Consider the following 16,071-nt stretch of genomic DNA (forward strand, 5'->3'; position numbering starts at 1 on the left):
ATTAATATTATTTTGACAATTTAGTTAATTTTATTGAGTCATTATGCTAGATTATTTGACATAATTGATACATACATATTGATTTTTTTATTAAGTTATCCATTTTATATGACAAATAAAGATATTAAGAATGTATCACCATTAATATGAGATGCTTTCAGAAATATCAAAATCTTCAAACTCCGGGTATTTGTCTCCGTAGTCAACGGGAAAAATCGCACCGCATTCCTCTTCTCCGACAATCTCGTCCTTACTAACATACGAAGGACTAATGTCCATCAACTCTAGCAATGCCAGGTCATTATAAGTTGAAATCATAAACGCAATGTTTACATTCTCACTGAAAATAATCAATATAATTTAAAAGAATTGGCAACATAAATGCTACTTCAACCATTTAGAATCAATTTAACATATTATTTGTTGACGTTCATAAGTGAAATGAGTTAATAATATGAAAAAGAAAATACCTACTTATATCCAGTAGCATTATAAATCTAATATGTAAAATGGATAGTTAGTTCAGTGAAGCCAATTAAACGTCCAGAACAATAATATATCTCGTTTAAACAGGTTATGTAGAAACTTATGGACTCGTGCGTTCGAAATCGAAACTTGTGAAAGGGGACTAGAACGGAACATGCTTAACATTAGAAAAATTCAATAAAAAAAAATAATAAAATAAGATACTCAAAAATAAGAATCGTTACTAAAGCTACTGAATAGCTGAACTATGCCCTAAAGCTTAAATGGAGATGGGCAGGGCATGCAGCAAGACTATGACGATAGAGAGACCATAGGGGTGAAGAGACCATACTCGGTGGGGTAGCCCGATTGGGAAACGATACAGAGGAAGACTGATCACGAGATGGGCGGACGACATTGCAAAAACCCCTACCAATATATTTAGAGTTCCTTGGAGGAGGCCTTCAGTCTATTAACAAGTAACTCTCGCTGTTATTGCTCATGCGGCCGGTTATGCCATTGGTAAGTCGGAAAAAGTAAGTAAACTCATTGGCGACAACATTGCATATACTACGAGAATATTTCAACAACAGCAAGCAAGGGAAGAGAAAATATGGTATAAATGTCGCAGCCAATTAATTAGCCATTAAATCAACAGGCTAACTGGCTATTAACAAAAAAGGGCCGTTTAACTCGCAGGCTGAAAAATATTTAGCCAGTTTTGATCGATGAATTGAATCGATGACATTTCATAACTTGCCTGTTGACTGTTAATTTTAATTTAGTTCTCTGCTAGGTGACAGAAAGTGAAACTAAAGCTAGCATCAAAACTCTTCAAACTGTCAATATGGCGTCTGTAAATCACAACTTTTATAGTGATTTCAAAAGGTTTATGAAAACAAGTACAAGTAAAGTACTCTTCAAGGGATAATAGTAATGTGAACTTAGCTGTGACCGACTCAAACAATTTAATTTTTAAAGAAAATGATTTTTGTCAGATTTTTAATCTTTCTTATTTCTGTCACATGATAACTCTATCCTACGAATGGCCTAAGCATTAGACAGCCAGTTTATAAAATGCTACAGCCGAATATCTTTCAGGCCTCTAATTTCAGATGCTGTTTAGTTAAAAGGCTAGGCTGTTCATTGAACGGCTAATTAAGCTAGTTGACTGCGACATAAACATTGCTTCGTTACGAACACGCTTTGAATTGCAATATTTTTTTCCATGATGCGACCAATGCGTTATATTGTAGACACAAGTGCACTCAGACTAATACATTTTTACCATTTCAGGGTTATAAAAAAGTTTTCTTACATAAAACGTGTGGACAACTAGAATTTGGACCCTATACCCACACATGCTCACTAAACGAATAAAGTAATCTATTCTAATATTTGTTGGTGTGTGTCATGTGCGAAGTTCCGAGGTACATTTCGCTAGCATGCTGTGATTGCTATAATAATACTAACACATCATACGAAGAATTCAAAGAATCGTATTGCTTAACGCTGAATGCAATATGATATGCGTCGTAAGCTGTTGTCAACTTGAATATACCCATCTGAAATATAAAATATATAAATCGTAGGAATCTTACACTTACCTATGAAATTTATTACATAGATTTTTTTAACCATTATTGAGTACAAATAAAACCTGACAATTAAATACTTGAAATTTGAACACAAAAAATCTATTTCATTACGCAACAGATTCCTATTTATTCAATAGTTAATAATCAATTTTGTTCCCCGGAATTTCTTATTTATAACAAACGATGCAGTACTTTTGGAGCTATTTCTATGTATCATGTACAGAAATATGCATAATGCTTTTTACAGTTCTATGCTTATGTTTTGGATAAATTTATTTTAAAAATCTTAGAAATTTAGGAACCAGTGAAAATAAATTAAATTATGAATTGATTTAATAATGAGAGAAGAAAAAAATTACATGATTGCGTAAATGGACTAATAAGGATATTATTATTACTATTAATTCATTGTGAACCAATTCGACTTAGGGTCCTTCAACACAAGAGCGTACCAATTTGTAATAGGTCGGCAACGCACTTGCGAGCCTCCTGGTAATTTCGATAGGCGGCGATATCACTTAACATCAAGAACAAAAAAACATATTTAACTAGACATGATATTTCACCGCATCTGTGCAATGTACCTACCAATGGAAGTAACGTTTTTCTAACAAAACCTGTTTCTAACCGAATTCTAAAACCGAAGAAATCCAGTTCCACGCATTTCCTTTACTTACGTGTAATATCGCCTGTCTGTATTTAGATAAGATTTTCACTGCTTTATGCCTTTTTGTAATGTCGAGTAAAACCAATACGTGTGGTGGCAGAAACTCTGGCTCCGGTATTACATGTTCACGGACAATCTGAACAAAGAAATAAATAAATATATTACCAATAAACTAAAATAAAATTTGAAGAAGTGCAAGAGAAAAACATCTATTAAAATCTCAATATCAATAAAGACTTACAGAGAGAAAATAGTAAAAGAAGAGCAAATGTATAAAAAATAAAAATTAAAAGTGACGAAAGCTGGTATCATCTTTACATAGGTATATGACGCCTTATAATGGAATGGGCGAATATTTAATATCACTTGTTACCTACGTCCATCCAACTCGAAAACTTATACCAACTCGAATCTCTAAAATAATATTTATTTCATCATGTATAACCTTTTATTATTATAAATAATTACAGCTCTATGCAAAGACTTTATTAAACAAAAACCTTCAAGGTTTAAAGTGATGTACAGTTAATTGCCAGTTCTTCTCGTCCGTTCTACGGAGAACTGGCAGAAAATTTAAATTTAGAACCATTATTTTTCACGAGTGTGATTTTTTTTTAGTTGTACATTTTCATTCACAGTAAAGGACTTATTGAGACACTAGCGGATCCGACAGACGTTGTCCTGTCTATACGTCTTTAATTTGAAAATTTCAATTTTTTTTTAATAATTTAAAACATTCTGGACCATTTTGATGAAAATTATTATTCAAATGTTATGACAATATCTAACGATCCAGCACATGGTCTACAATAACACAATGATAATAAAACTTTTTTTTAATTTGATCGCAGCGCTAACTGTCGGGACAGACTAAAATTAAAATTCGAATATTATTTAAAATTTGACAGTGCGATGGTAGCGCCGTCTGTCGGATCCCATGTAAAACATTCCAAAATCAACAACTACTAATTAATTAAAAAAAACATTGTCCAGCGGACAAAATTGTGAATCTAAACCATTCTCGAATCTCCACGAACACACACAAAAAATTTCATCAAAATTGGTCCAGTCGTTTAGGAGGAGTTCAGTCACATACACACGCACACAAGAAATATATATATTAAGATAGGCTGATCACCACAGATGAGCAAAGATATTCAAAGTTGAGAACGAAACAGGGAACGTTTTTTTACAATTTTAATAGTCACTTTACCTTAGGAAACAGTATAGCAAGTCCATTTGTCTTGGCAATGTCATTTGACGGTGCATAAAAACCTGGAATAAGAAGACCGGGAGGTGGAAAGTACTCATTCTCGTCTTCTGAACTGACGGATTCATCGTCATCAGGCAACACCTAATGTGGAATGTGTTTGTGTTTTACTTATAGTTCACGTTATATTTCTAAAACCCATTAAATATGGCTAACACCGAAACATAATATCTATGTTAGCCATGTGTTTTTTTGGTGGCAGTCTCATCAGCTGAACGGCTATTGGCAGATATATTTCAGCGTTTATTGGTTTGATTTTCATCAGTAAAAGTAAAAATTTATAAATAAATAATGCGTCCGCGCGTTTCCCTTTATAAAGCACTCAGTTAATTTTACTAAAACAAATAAAAATTTCGTCTGTAGACCAGTGTTCTTTAATATTTAATTGAAGATCGTTCATCGTTTTTATACAAAATAATTATTTTAATTTTATACACTGAAACTATGTTTCAGGTTACAAAACCCATTTCACAGGTGAACATAAATGAAAATTATACCAGGGGCTGAAAATGTGTGACAAGCTATGGACAAAACACTCTTAATTGTGATTGGACAAGGGGATGACGCACCATGTCACGTGTCAACGCCTATTGCATTGAAAATACTGTTGACCAATCACAATTTAACGATACGCACACATGCGTGAATTGAACACAATTCTAATTTCATAACATATATTTATGAATTTTTATATTAAATTATCACCTCGGGTATCGTAATATCCACCTTTTCATCGTCAGGTTCTTGTTTTAGTTTATCCAAAGCTAACAAGTTCTGAAATTAAATAACAAGAATAACTAAGAATAAAGTATCTAGATACATATAACCGGTTATCCGCTCTTGTTACAGTTACAGCTGTATGCGTTGTCGGCCTTTTGATGTGACGTCAGTAAAAATGGTTCGGAAGTAATTCGAATGATACAGAAACGTGTGCGTCATCATTCTGCCTTTACGTATAATGATAGAAACTGATAATAATGGGACATAGTCTCAAATGATTAAGGATTATTGGCATTAATTACATCGTACATATATATTCACATAAATAAAATTAAAACCAAGATAAGACAACTTTTTGTTTCGACTTCCTTACATAAAAGTTAGCCAGTCGACACGTATACTCGCAAATAATTTTTAAGTTCAAAGCTATACAAACGTAACAAATACTTATGCTATGAGAAATATTTAAATGAGCTTAAAGCTCTCGAAAGCTTAAATTTTATTAATCTACAACTTAATGGTTTCAAAGTCACGTTCATATTTAGTCAAGCTTAAACAGCCTACTAACCCCAGCCTTTAAAAGCTCTAATTTCCGTTGCTCTTTCTCAAGTCGTCTAGCTTCAAGAGCGTCCTGAATAGCTTGGCGAGCTAATCGTTGCATCTCAGAGAGGCGACGAGCTCGCTTCTCTATTGCTTCTTCCTGAAATTATGTTAGAAGGGTATTTATTATGCTTAAATAGTATCAGCAGTATTAGTCTAGTTAATTCAGCGTGACTCTCATCCCTCAGGACGTGGGTTCGAATCCCGTCTGTGCACCAATGGACTGTCTGTGTATTACACTTGTTCGTTTGTGAAGTGAAACATCGTGAGGAAACAAGATTACCAAAGACTCAATAAGTTGATGGCTTGTCTCATAGACAGCTCATTGATGAACAGAAAAAAAAAGGAGCGCTGCTGTTATTTAAAAAAAATATTATTAATAATATGATTAAAATTGTTAATGATTAATTTGAAAAAGTCCTCTTCACGGCAGTGCAACTTTTAACACTACCTAAAATCATAGGAGTGCACCATTATTTTCATAATTTGGTGTATATGAAATGAAATGAAACGAAATCGTTTATTATACAAATTCCGCACAATCCGCCATATTATGGCATTAATATGGCATGCAAATGTCATATTAATTTTATAATGTCAAATAATACAAACATTAACATAATATCATAATAGGTAAGGTATTTAAAATTGGTGCCAAACTTATAATATAGGTACTGGCCCAAGCAGCACGCTATAAAAACACCTTGCCTTTAAAAATTTCATAACCTGCTGAAAGAATTGCACGTCAGTGATCTATAACTTCTAGGAAGGTGATTAAATATTGATGATATAATATATAGTTCAATAGTATGATCAACATATTTAAAAATAAAGAAATCTGTAATATCACACCGTTTTAACTAAACAACTAAAAAACTCTTTTTATTGTTGTCTAAATATTATTTGATGGATATAAGAGACGATGGACAACTTAAAGAGTTTACTCAAGTAACGACATATAATGTAATGGAAACATTGATTTTCATATAATTTTAATAACGCAATTCGCGCGAAACGTCATCGGAGCCGGTATGATTTTACATAATTTATTGTAACATATAACCTGTTTTCTCTGTCTTTCCACAAGCTTACGTTCCGATATCTCTTCTTTAGTAGGACTGAAAGACTTGTATTTATCGAAAGCTGTCTGCTGTTGTTCTTTTGTGTCCGAAGGAGTTATATCTTCATAAAGTATTTTGCGGACTAAAGCTAAAAATTTAGCATTATATAAATATCTACTAAATTAACCCTAGGGTTAGATCCTATCTAGATATTGGATTTTCTATATTATGTTATTTATATTTTTTCCGAACTCAGATTCGCACTTCGTCCCAATAGATTAGATTTACAAGGGTCTAGAAGAGATCGCTTGTCAGCAATGGATTGTTCGAAAAGTTAATAATTAAGTGAATAATAATAATGGAACAATAAACCTAACCTCAGGTTTCAATAGGTATCAAATAAATTTTTTGAGATTCGTTTTTCTTTAGCCTATAAGCCTCACTACTCATACGTTTACAGACATAGAGAATAAAAGAAAGCAGAACCTCAGATTATCTCTGTTTATTTGTATTTTTTATTGTATAGGCAAATCGGTTAAATAGCCTAGGCACCGAGTTTGACACATGTCATCGATTTTTGGGTCATAGTCATGCCTGTTTTGCAACGATATTTGTCTTCCCCATAGCAAGTGCTAAATTGCGCATATTATGTAAATAAAATTCCATTGGTGCGGAGCCGTGATTCGAACACACGACATCAGGGATAATACAGGGATATATATAGAATACTAGAATTTTATGGAACAAATTATTTGACACTCGTAATTAATCTGAGAACTTCAAATAACACGCGATTGGGCAGCCGGACCATCGCTAGGACCATCATTATTATTTTTTTAATTGCGTAATCTACTGAAGAACCGCCATACTGGTTCATATGAACCAATAATCTGTGTCAATATTTGCTGGTCTAACTTGTATTTGGTAGAATAAATGCGGAAATCAGCACGACTAAGAACGAAAAATGGATAGCTTGTTTCAGCCTTCACCTATTTTCCTATAAAGGAAAAACTACAGATGTAGTTCCGTTGCGCACAAGCAATAAAGTTCTTTATGAGTTCAACACTTCCAAAAAATTCCGTTGAAAGGATAGTTTTACACAAACAAAATAGGAAAACAAAACTCTAAAAAATTACCACTTACTGACAAAGTGCTTATCAAGATCCAGTAGTCTAAAGCATATGGCCAGGGCTGGTGCTGCTGTTAACATGTGCATGGAAGCTTCATTTCTGTCTGCGTCGCCGGCGTACAGTATATCTTCAGCTATAGTTCGGTCCAGATTTATTTCTTCGCGTCCTACCATTATTATATCTACGAAATTTAGTCTGTGATGTTATGTGAGTTTTGATGGATCATTATATAGTAACTCAGGTCCGTCGTATATGCAATTATGTATTATTTATAATAAATTTTGCAGATACTATATAACTAAAATAATATTATATACTATATCTACTACTAGTCAAACCCGCTTAATACTTTAATAATTCAGCCACTTACTATTTAAATCCCAACGTTCGTAAAGTTCTGGGTGTGCGTGCTTGGCATGGGGCCAGTACAGCACAAAGTTTAGCTGCTGCAGGTGAGGAATCATCAGCTCAGCCCGATGCCGTTTTCGATCCGCTTGACGTGCTGCTCGACGGGCTTCTTGCTGTTGAATTTCAAGCTCCTTTTCTTCGGCGTACTTAGCTTGCCATTCCTAAGTATACAATATTTGGAGATTCACCATTTTTAAGTCTGATTAGTACTCAACATTCGTAGGTAACCAAAAAATATACAGAACACAACTATAATAGAAAAATAGTTTCCTTTTAATGAGATTTCATTAAAACTCGATAGTAGAGAAGATTAAAATGCAATATAATATGCAATAAATGAATCCATCCAATCGAATCATTTTAAATTAAGTACCTGTTTAACTGTACTCCAAACTACTTACTTGAAACAAAGAACTCTCTAATTATCTATCTATCCATAATGTTTTAAATAATATTGTATTAAAGTATTTCCTTACAAGATCTTCCGGCATGGGTTCACTAATCTCATAAGTCGGTCGTTCAATGCTGATACCCTTCTGGTGTTGTTTGTAAAGATCGATTTCTCTCTTAGCCATCTCCGCAAATGTTATGTTGTCCACACCTCGGAAAACCGATGTTATTCTTTTGTTCTGAAAGATAAAAACTCATTAGTACCACAAGTAATATGATAGATACAAAATATATAGAAATAATAATTGTGTTTTGTGCTGGTAGAGCGGGAAGCCTTGGCTGCTGGGAGCTGTAATGCATGTCCTTATAACAATTGTATTTTGTTTTTAGATAATGTTATGAGGGCTTTAATAATACATTGCGTGAAGATATTATTTTACCATAAGGCGTATACGCGTTCCTCGATAAGATCCAGACCACAGTGGCTTAATAATTAACATTCCCTTATTTATTCCAGGCTTAAAATCAGTAGAAATTTTCGAATCCCGTCAGCAAAAACCATCTAGGACTACGCACGTCTCGTTCGTTTTCTTCGCGATTTTAATGGATTAAATAGTAGGCATGTATCTGGAGCTGGATATATTCGGTAGAGGTCAATTTAAAAGAAAACATTGATAACTGTTCCCATACCTAATCCGCTGTTTTTTTGGTATTTTTGTTTAGTTTTTTCTTGTTAACATTACTAATATATCTTTTTGTTACATTTACTGTAGATTAAAAATTATAGGTTGTAACATATACTGTAAATATATCATTATGTATTATGTGGTAAACTTAAATAAATAACATAACATAAATTATCATTCTGAAATCATACCAATATAAATAAATAGACGGGTTGACTTTGATATCTAAACCTGCGTAATGAGTCTACTTCATCAGCTAAGACCTGTAAATTTAAACAAAGTCAATTAATTTAAATATAATCTAATATAAGCTAAAGCGCCAAAAATAGCTTCCAAATATTTTTTTATAGAATAGGGAGGAAAACGAGACTCCGGGGCGGTCAAAAGGGCTGTTTTCGCAGCCCATAGACACGCATTTTAGTAGGCGCTTTACCGGCATTTGAGAAAGGAAGATTTTTGCAAACAATTGGAGGTCACATCTCCCAGGGAAAACCCCAGAAAATGATTCCACAGTTCGCTGGTTCATCAAAGAAAGCGTCTTGTATATCGAAGCGTGGCAGACTTCAAGCTACCAAGGTGATGCCGATGAAAATATTCTTTTAACACAGTACATACCATAGACAAGCACTTAGAAAGAAATGTCATGTGCATTGCCAAAATTTTATTGCCCTACGTCAAGATAAGTTGTATACTGTCCTAATTAATAATAAATAAGTTAATCAAAATTAATTGAAAAATTCACCCTTAAAAGAACCATTTGACCATCGCTCCAATCAAGCTTCATCCTGATAAACAGGTGGTCCAAAGCCGTGCAAGGTCCTGAGAATTCACAAAATACTTCCACACCTAAATAAATAATAACACTGGATATTGTTATCTGTAAATCATTGGCTTTAAAATCCATCTATGATTCTGCATAGATAAAAAAATTATATAAGCATAATATGTAAGCATATTATACTTATATAAGCATGAAAGTTTATGTTAGAAAGTTTTTACAACTAAAAATTTGGAAGTTAAGTTATCTAAAACAATACACACTCGTAACACTATCGTAAGTAAATAACGTAATATCACCATAATACATTTTTTTTTAAATACGCGAGTTAATTTCGGTGGCGGTTGTAGTATGAACGCTATATGTTACAATGTTATGTAATTATGTTAAATGAAACAATTTGCTTAAAGTTGCGTAACAACAGGGTTTAATTGTTTAAAACATGAGCTTATAACTGAGATAACATTAGGGGTAGTGGGGTTGCGACTTGCGACGCTGTATTAACAAAAAATTAACTTGACTTACTCCCAAACCTTGATACACTTTATATATTATGTATCAATAATCTTGGGCCAACTGTGTGGCGATCACCAGCTACCTCAGCTAGTTGGAAAGTAGGGTTTCCAACCCGGAAAAGTTACCCTTGAAGTGAAATGTCCCTTGTAAGAACTAAAGACTGCTTTTAGAGTTCACACCTAGCGCAAAGTGATTTCGATGTCTCATAGATGAGTAGAATGGGTTCGACTCCCACTACCAGATTACAAAATACTCACAGATTATTCTATCTAAGTTATGTTCAAGCATGTAGTCAAACTCTCTTTGATTGTTTATATCAATAAATAATTGAATTTGCTTCTTTTTAGCCATATTTTAGTGTTTTGTGCAGTATACACCTCTGTTAAGAACATATATATAATTGAATGATTTCACGATGGTCATGAATGTAATAATTATTTTAGGTATAATAGCTATACACGAAATTTATATATATGACCAATGCTTAGTTATTTCAGTCCAGACACTTCGGTCTTATGAATTTGCGTAGTTTCAAAAAACAAATTGATTTTTATTCGTAACTTAATTAAAGCATGGGATTATGAATTACAGTATTTGTATGTTTTTATTGACGATTTTAAAACTATCGAAAAAGAATGTTCTAAAATTCTGAGAACATTTATACTTTAACTCAAAAGCATTGTTTAAGCGCCACCTTTACACACAATAGCAAATGTAATGTCGACACTCATAGCGCTAATTCAAAATAAATATATATGTATAGATTTTAAAATCTAAAATTTATTATATTTGAATGGGTAATTTTACTACTAGAAAAATTAGATTTTATTTTATAATAGCGTAGAACCCATACAAAAACTTTATCATAACATTTTCTAATATGGCAAACTCATAGAAATTTATAGAACAACTGTCAATGTCAAACAGCCATATTGAAAATTTTAGTAATTCAGAAATTATCGTTTGCAATGGAGTCATATTTTTTCTCTAAAAATACTGATAGTGAAACTGTGGAAAATTGTTCGAAATTATGTCATTTTCGTGTTGCTTCTCAGTCCGTTCGTGTGCATTACAAAAAACTATCGTTCGTTTGACAAAATTCGCCTGAGAATATTGTCGGTTACTAAATCTCGTCGATTCGGGAGACATCTTGTGTTTGTAAAGGCGCAAGTAGCCTGTCTGAATTTGTCTTTCACGTGAAAAGCAAGCATTTGTATCGGCGCTTTAAAAGTCCGTAACCATGGACGTTTCTTGGGGTGTGTATACCTTACTTTCTGTGAATATTAAAAGCGAGTTTTAGTGTTGTCTTTAAAGTGAATGGATTTTTTCTAGACGCAGATAACTTCGAGCCCAAACTTCCGACCACGTTGGCGACTTCCAAATGGGAGGGCGAAGACGAAGATGATAATGTCAAGGTATTATGAACTGTTGCCAAGAAGTGCTGTAATGTTTATTATATCAATATAATTCAATATCAATTTATGTTAGTGCCAACTTTCGCTTATAACCTCAAACGATTGCGTACGTGTTGACGTCAGCTTATTTTGCAGGAGAGTTGGGAAGATGAAGAAGAAGAAAAGAAAGATGAAGAAAAAAAGGAGACAACTCCTGCACCAGCTAAGCCTAAAAAGAAGATACAAGATAAAATAGCTGAAAAAGAGGTGTGTAATTTTACTTTGACCTTTACCATTTGAATTGATAAGACCATTATCAAGACTAACAGGGGTAAATAAAAGCATAAATTGTATAATATGGATTGTAATGCACTATTTAAGGAAACTGTTTAAAAGCTACCTGATATATATTATTATTCAGCCTTGAATAGTATGACCTTCTAGCACATAGATATTATGTGTAAGATATAATGTTCAGTTTAAAATACCTAATATTTTATGTTGAATAAAAACAGCTTCTTTGTGATAACTGCACTGGTATTATAAGATATCATCATCATAAACTAACACATGTGAGAGACCTATCATAAAGCTTGAAGGACATGTTTTTAATTCTCATGGGAACTAAGCATTATGTCATAGTGTTAGTGGTACTCAAGAAATTCACAAAGATCCATTATAAACTGATCATCATCTAACTTCTAAACCTTAAGGTGCCTATTTTATTTTCATGAATTCTTAAATTCTACATGCATTTTACAATTAATTTCTGTTTGTTGAAATATTCTTGTCAGTTCAGGGAAGCTTTAAACATTGTATAATTATATATTATAATTGAGAAATAAGTATAATAATGTTATAAAAAAACAAGCATAAATTATTTAATTTTTCAATACAATTGGTTCTAGCTTTAAAACATTTGGTGTCTTTTGTTTTTTTTTCAGAATTAAAAATTATCTCTTGGTTGTCAGATCTTTTAGGTTTGTGTAGAAATTTATCTTTTTTTGAAGCGTTTCCATATTTTACAGATGATAATATATATATGTAGGTATTACAAAGTTCACCGTGTCATCTAGTCTTAAATAATATTTCTTCAATTTACTGCAGTTGTAATATTTCATATATTTTTTGATTATAGTAAAAAAATCTTAAACCTTCTACTCACTCTCAGTAGCATGCTCCACAGCATGTGTTGGTTTAATACTTATATAACAGCATAAAGTATATACTGAGTTTATTATATTTAGTATAATAAAATTGTAACGTACATAAACTTAATTGAACTTCTCTTGCAGCGTCTGGAACGTGAGAAAGCTGAGCGGCTTGCAGTTGAAAAAGAAGAGGAGTTAACCCCAGAACAGAAGCTTGCTGAGAAGCTTCGTCGACAGAAGTTACAAGAAGAATCTGATTTAAGACTTGCCATGGAGACATTTGGTACCCTAATCTTTTAAATAGCATACCAACTTTTAAATACTGTTTCAATTATGCGTAAATTATTATATTATGCATTACATTTATTAGTGTGCTTAATGAAGAAATGTCTCTTAAATGCTCCTAAATACTAATACATGAACATCGAATTTGACACAATAAGTGAGGGATTAAAGTTTCCATACCTTAAACATGAGATGCCTCAATATTGGTCTGCCTTAAATGTTACTTATCTGTATTAAGTATTATAATAAATTTTGTCATAAAAATACTGTATATATGTTGGTGGCTCTAAAAAGGGTTTACTTTTATTAGATCTTAAATTTATCCATAATATATGTATAGGAAATTTGTTAAAAATTTATAAAGAATGTGATTGTAAAACAATTGAATTTCAATTATTCTAAAGAGAGTTATGGATCCAAATTTTACTTCAATTTAATTCACTTATGTTACAGGTGTAACAGAAACTGGTGGTGGCAAGTTAGACAGTTTCCACCCTACAAATAAGGAAGAATTCACAGAATTTGGAGAATTGCTATGCAAGAAAATCAATTACTACAAAGCGAAAGAAGAGTTCCCAGCTTTTGTTGATGATCTTGTTAAAGATATTGTAGTTAATAGTAAGTTTTCATTTTTCACTTAGGATCGGACTTAATTATTTTAACAATAGACAATTTAAAATGTTTTAATCATACCTTTCAAACCAAAACAAAACTTATAGATATTAGAATTAACAAAGCATACTTATCTCTGATAATGATGAAATGTAATTATTTTTTATTTATCATTATTTACAGTGTCATCTGCTGATATAAGAAGAATAAAAATGACAATAGACAATCTGTATATTGAAAAACAAAAGGCAGAGAAAAATGATAAGTCAAAGAAACCTAACAAAGGAAAGGGCAAGGCGAAATTAAAAGTGGAAGGAGACAATGTGAGTATTTTTATACCAGTTTGTATTATCTGTGCAATAAATGCGCAATACCTTAATGAAGCCTTGATTGTTGTATGTTTTTTTAATTTCATACTTAATGTTTCAAGATTAATAATTTTCTTTTTTTTCAATGAAAATGGCTCCGATTATTTATACTAAACGAGTCATAGTTACTACGATTTGTCATTGATTACATATAACAATGCATATGGCATAGTACATACAATGCATATAAGTTATTTTACCATTTTTATGTACTTATTTTAAATCTCCTAACATAGTACCATAGCTTAGATATAAACCAGAGATCTTTGGATTTGCTGCAAATTAACATAGAAGATCATCTCTTACCTTAAATCGTCCATGCAACAGAAGAGAGGAATAAGCTTTTTGGGTAGCTGTTTTTAAAATATTATCAATATAATATATTATTTGTTCCAGGCCCATCTAAATCAATATGATGCATATGGGAACTTTGATGACGACTTTGACGACTTCATGTGAACAACTAACAACTTTTTGCTCTCTGAGCCCAATATTGTTTAACCATTCTGTTTAAGTATAGTACAATATTTACAAATTATTTGTAAGTGTGAAAATTGCATATTTTTTTCCAAATACAAAAACATTCTACCACCAATGCTTAGAGAGCACATATTATAATTTGAATTTTAATTCCGATATTTAAAGAGTTTTGTTACAATTCATCGGCTCTAATTTATCAAACAGGAGTTAAAATTCATTTTATGGGTAGCAACTTTATTTTGTAAACTCGAGTTTCGTATATCTAATGGTTGCAATCCGATGTTATGTTATAGATAATAAATTTTTTATTGTGATATATTTGTGTTTTATTTTGCGCTGAACTGAGTTTGATAATTATGACATAAACCCCGATTTTCCAGTCGGTTAATTCTCTCAGGTTTCATCATTTTTAATGGTGTATATATACAATTGTTTTTATGATACATCTCAAGATATATTTGTTAGTGGAAAATCATATGGATGATGTGTGTGAATCATATGTAAGTGTACAAGGCATTTTGGTAATGTTGTACAAATCATTAATAAAATGTGTCTTTTGTTATGAAATTAAGTCGATTTATATTTCAAAATAATTACAAAAAGGAAATTTGTCACGTTTCATTGTAAAAGTGATAGGAATTTAATACATATAAATCTCTCTTAATATATATGTCTCCTGTCACGATGTTTGTCTGCGATTGGCTCCTAAACTACTTAACCGTTTTTAAATTAAATTGGCACACCGTCAGCGGTGCCAACTTAAAGAGATAGGATAGCTTAGATCTCTACTTATTGTCGCATTGTCGCAATTTTATTTTATTGCAACGTTTGTTTATTATTGATACAATTCTAACAGATGGCGCTGTGTTAAAAGTACCAACGTTTCACATAAGCTCTCCTACCATTTCCCTTGAATAGTTTACTACATACTATGTAATATTCGCAGCAACGCTTGGCCGAGTCTGCTAGTATATATATAAATAAAATGTTAGCAACTTATTGTTCCTAATTTAACATAAACTTTAAAATATATAAATTAAAAGTAGTCCTTTTAGGCAAAATTCGAGGTATTCGCTTTACGAGAGTACGAAAATAACATAGAAGAGACCGCTATGGAAGAATGGGCCCACTGCTTTTCTCAGTGGATCCATCGAATCGGACGATGTGTAGAGGAGGAACGGAGATTACTTCGAAAAACAATATTTTTTTTTTCAACTTTCTACATTAAGCCGTTTTTCATTTTCTAAACATTTTCAGTGTTACTTAGGTACGTTCCCTCTGGAATAGCTAGCTTGTTTTTTTTAAGTAAAAGTTGAATATTGTGGACTTAATAACGGAATTCTTTGGTAATGGAAGAATTGTATCTACTTCAGCTTATATAAGTATGACGTATAAACTGCATTATTTAACCTTGAATTACGCCTACGATTCGAAACGTAACTTAAATAAAGTTGGAATTACAAAAGTGGTGCCTACGCTATTTAGTTATGTA

The 16,071-nt window shown here is 32.2% G+C and overlaps 2 protein-coding genes across 2 annotated transcripts; one reads left to right on the plus strand and one right to left on the minus strand.

Moving 5' to 3' along the window:
• Positions 1-57: 57 nt before the first annotated feature.
• LOC110996309 lies at positions 58-10,640 on the minus strand. Its single transcript, XM_022263911.2, has 13 exons — positions 10,547-10,640; positions 9,738-9,841; positions 9,187-9,258; positions 8,396-8,548; positions 7,882-8,080; positions 7,525-7,692; positions 6,384-6,529; positions 5,289-5,420; positions 4,706-4,774; positions 3,944-4,084; positions 2,741-2,866; positions 1,939-2,030; positions 58-340 (listed from the first exon to the last, which is right to left on the minus strand). The coding sequence occupies exons 1-13, from the start codon at positions 10,638-10,640 to the stop codon at positions 142-144; spliced, it is 1,695 nt and encodes a 564-aa protein (XP_022119603.2). The 3' UTR covers positions 58-141.
• Positions 10,641-11,227: 587 nt separating this feature from the next.
• LOC110996301 (eukaryotic translation initiation factor 3 subunit J) lies at positions 11,228-14,895 on the plus strand. Its single transcript, XM_022263902.2, has 7 exons — positions 11,228-11,545; positions 11,622-11,704; positions 11,840-11,950; positions 12,979-13,117; positions 13,573-13,737; positions 13,915-14,054; positions 14,496-14,895. The coding sequence occupies exons 1-7, from the start codon at positions 11,530-11,532 to the stop codon at positions 14,556-14,558; spliced, it is 717 nt and encodes a 238-aa protein (XP_022119594.1). The 5' UTR covers positions 11,228-11,529; the 3' UTR covers positions 14,559-14,895.
• The last annotated feature ends 1,176 nt before the right edge of the window (positions 14,896-16,071 follow it).

Source organism: Pieris rapae, chromosome 1 (assembly GCF_905147795.1).
Source record: "Pieris rapae chromosome 1, ilPieRapa1.1, whole genome shotgun sequence".
In the NCBI taxonomy this organism is placed as follows: Eukaryota; Metazoa; Arthropoda; class Insecta; order Lepidoptera; family Pieridae; genus Pieris; species Pieris rapae.

Excerpts from the sequence above, each read along its gene's own strand:
- LOC110996309 (XM_022263911.2), bottom strand. The coding sequence starts at position 10,640 with ATGGCTAAAAAGAAGCAAATTCAATTATTTATTGATATAAACAATCAA. Across the intron at positions 5,421-6,383 it reads TGGAAAGACAGAGAAAACAG|GAAGAAGCAATAGAGAAGCG; the intron begins GTTATATGTTAC and ends ACATAATTTCAG. Across the intron at positions 2,867-3,943 it reads TTGCTATACTGTTTCCTAAG|ATTGTCCGTGAACATGTAAT; the intron begins GTAAAGTGACTA and ends TTCTTTGTTCAG.
- LOC110996301 (XM_022263902.2), top strand. Across the intron at positions 11,705-11,839 it reads ACGAAGATGATAATGTCAAG|GAGAGTTGGGAAGATGAAGA; the intron begins GTATTATGAACT and ends CTTATTTTGCAG. Across the intron at positions 13,118-13,572 it reads ACTTGCCATGGAGACATTTG|GTGTAACAGAAACTGGTGGT; the intron begins GTACCCTAATCT and ends CTTATGTTACAG.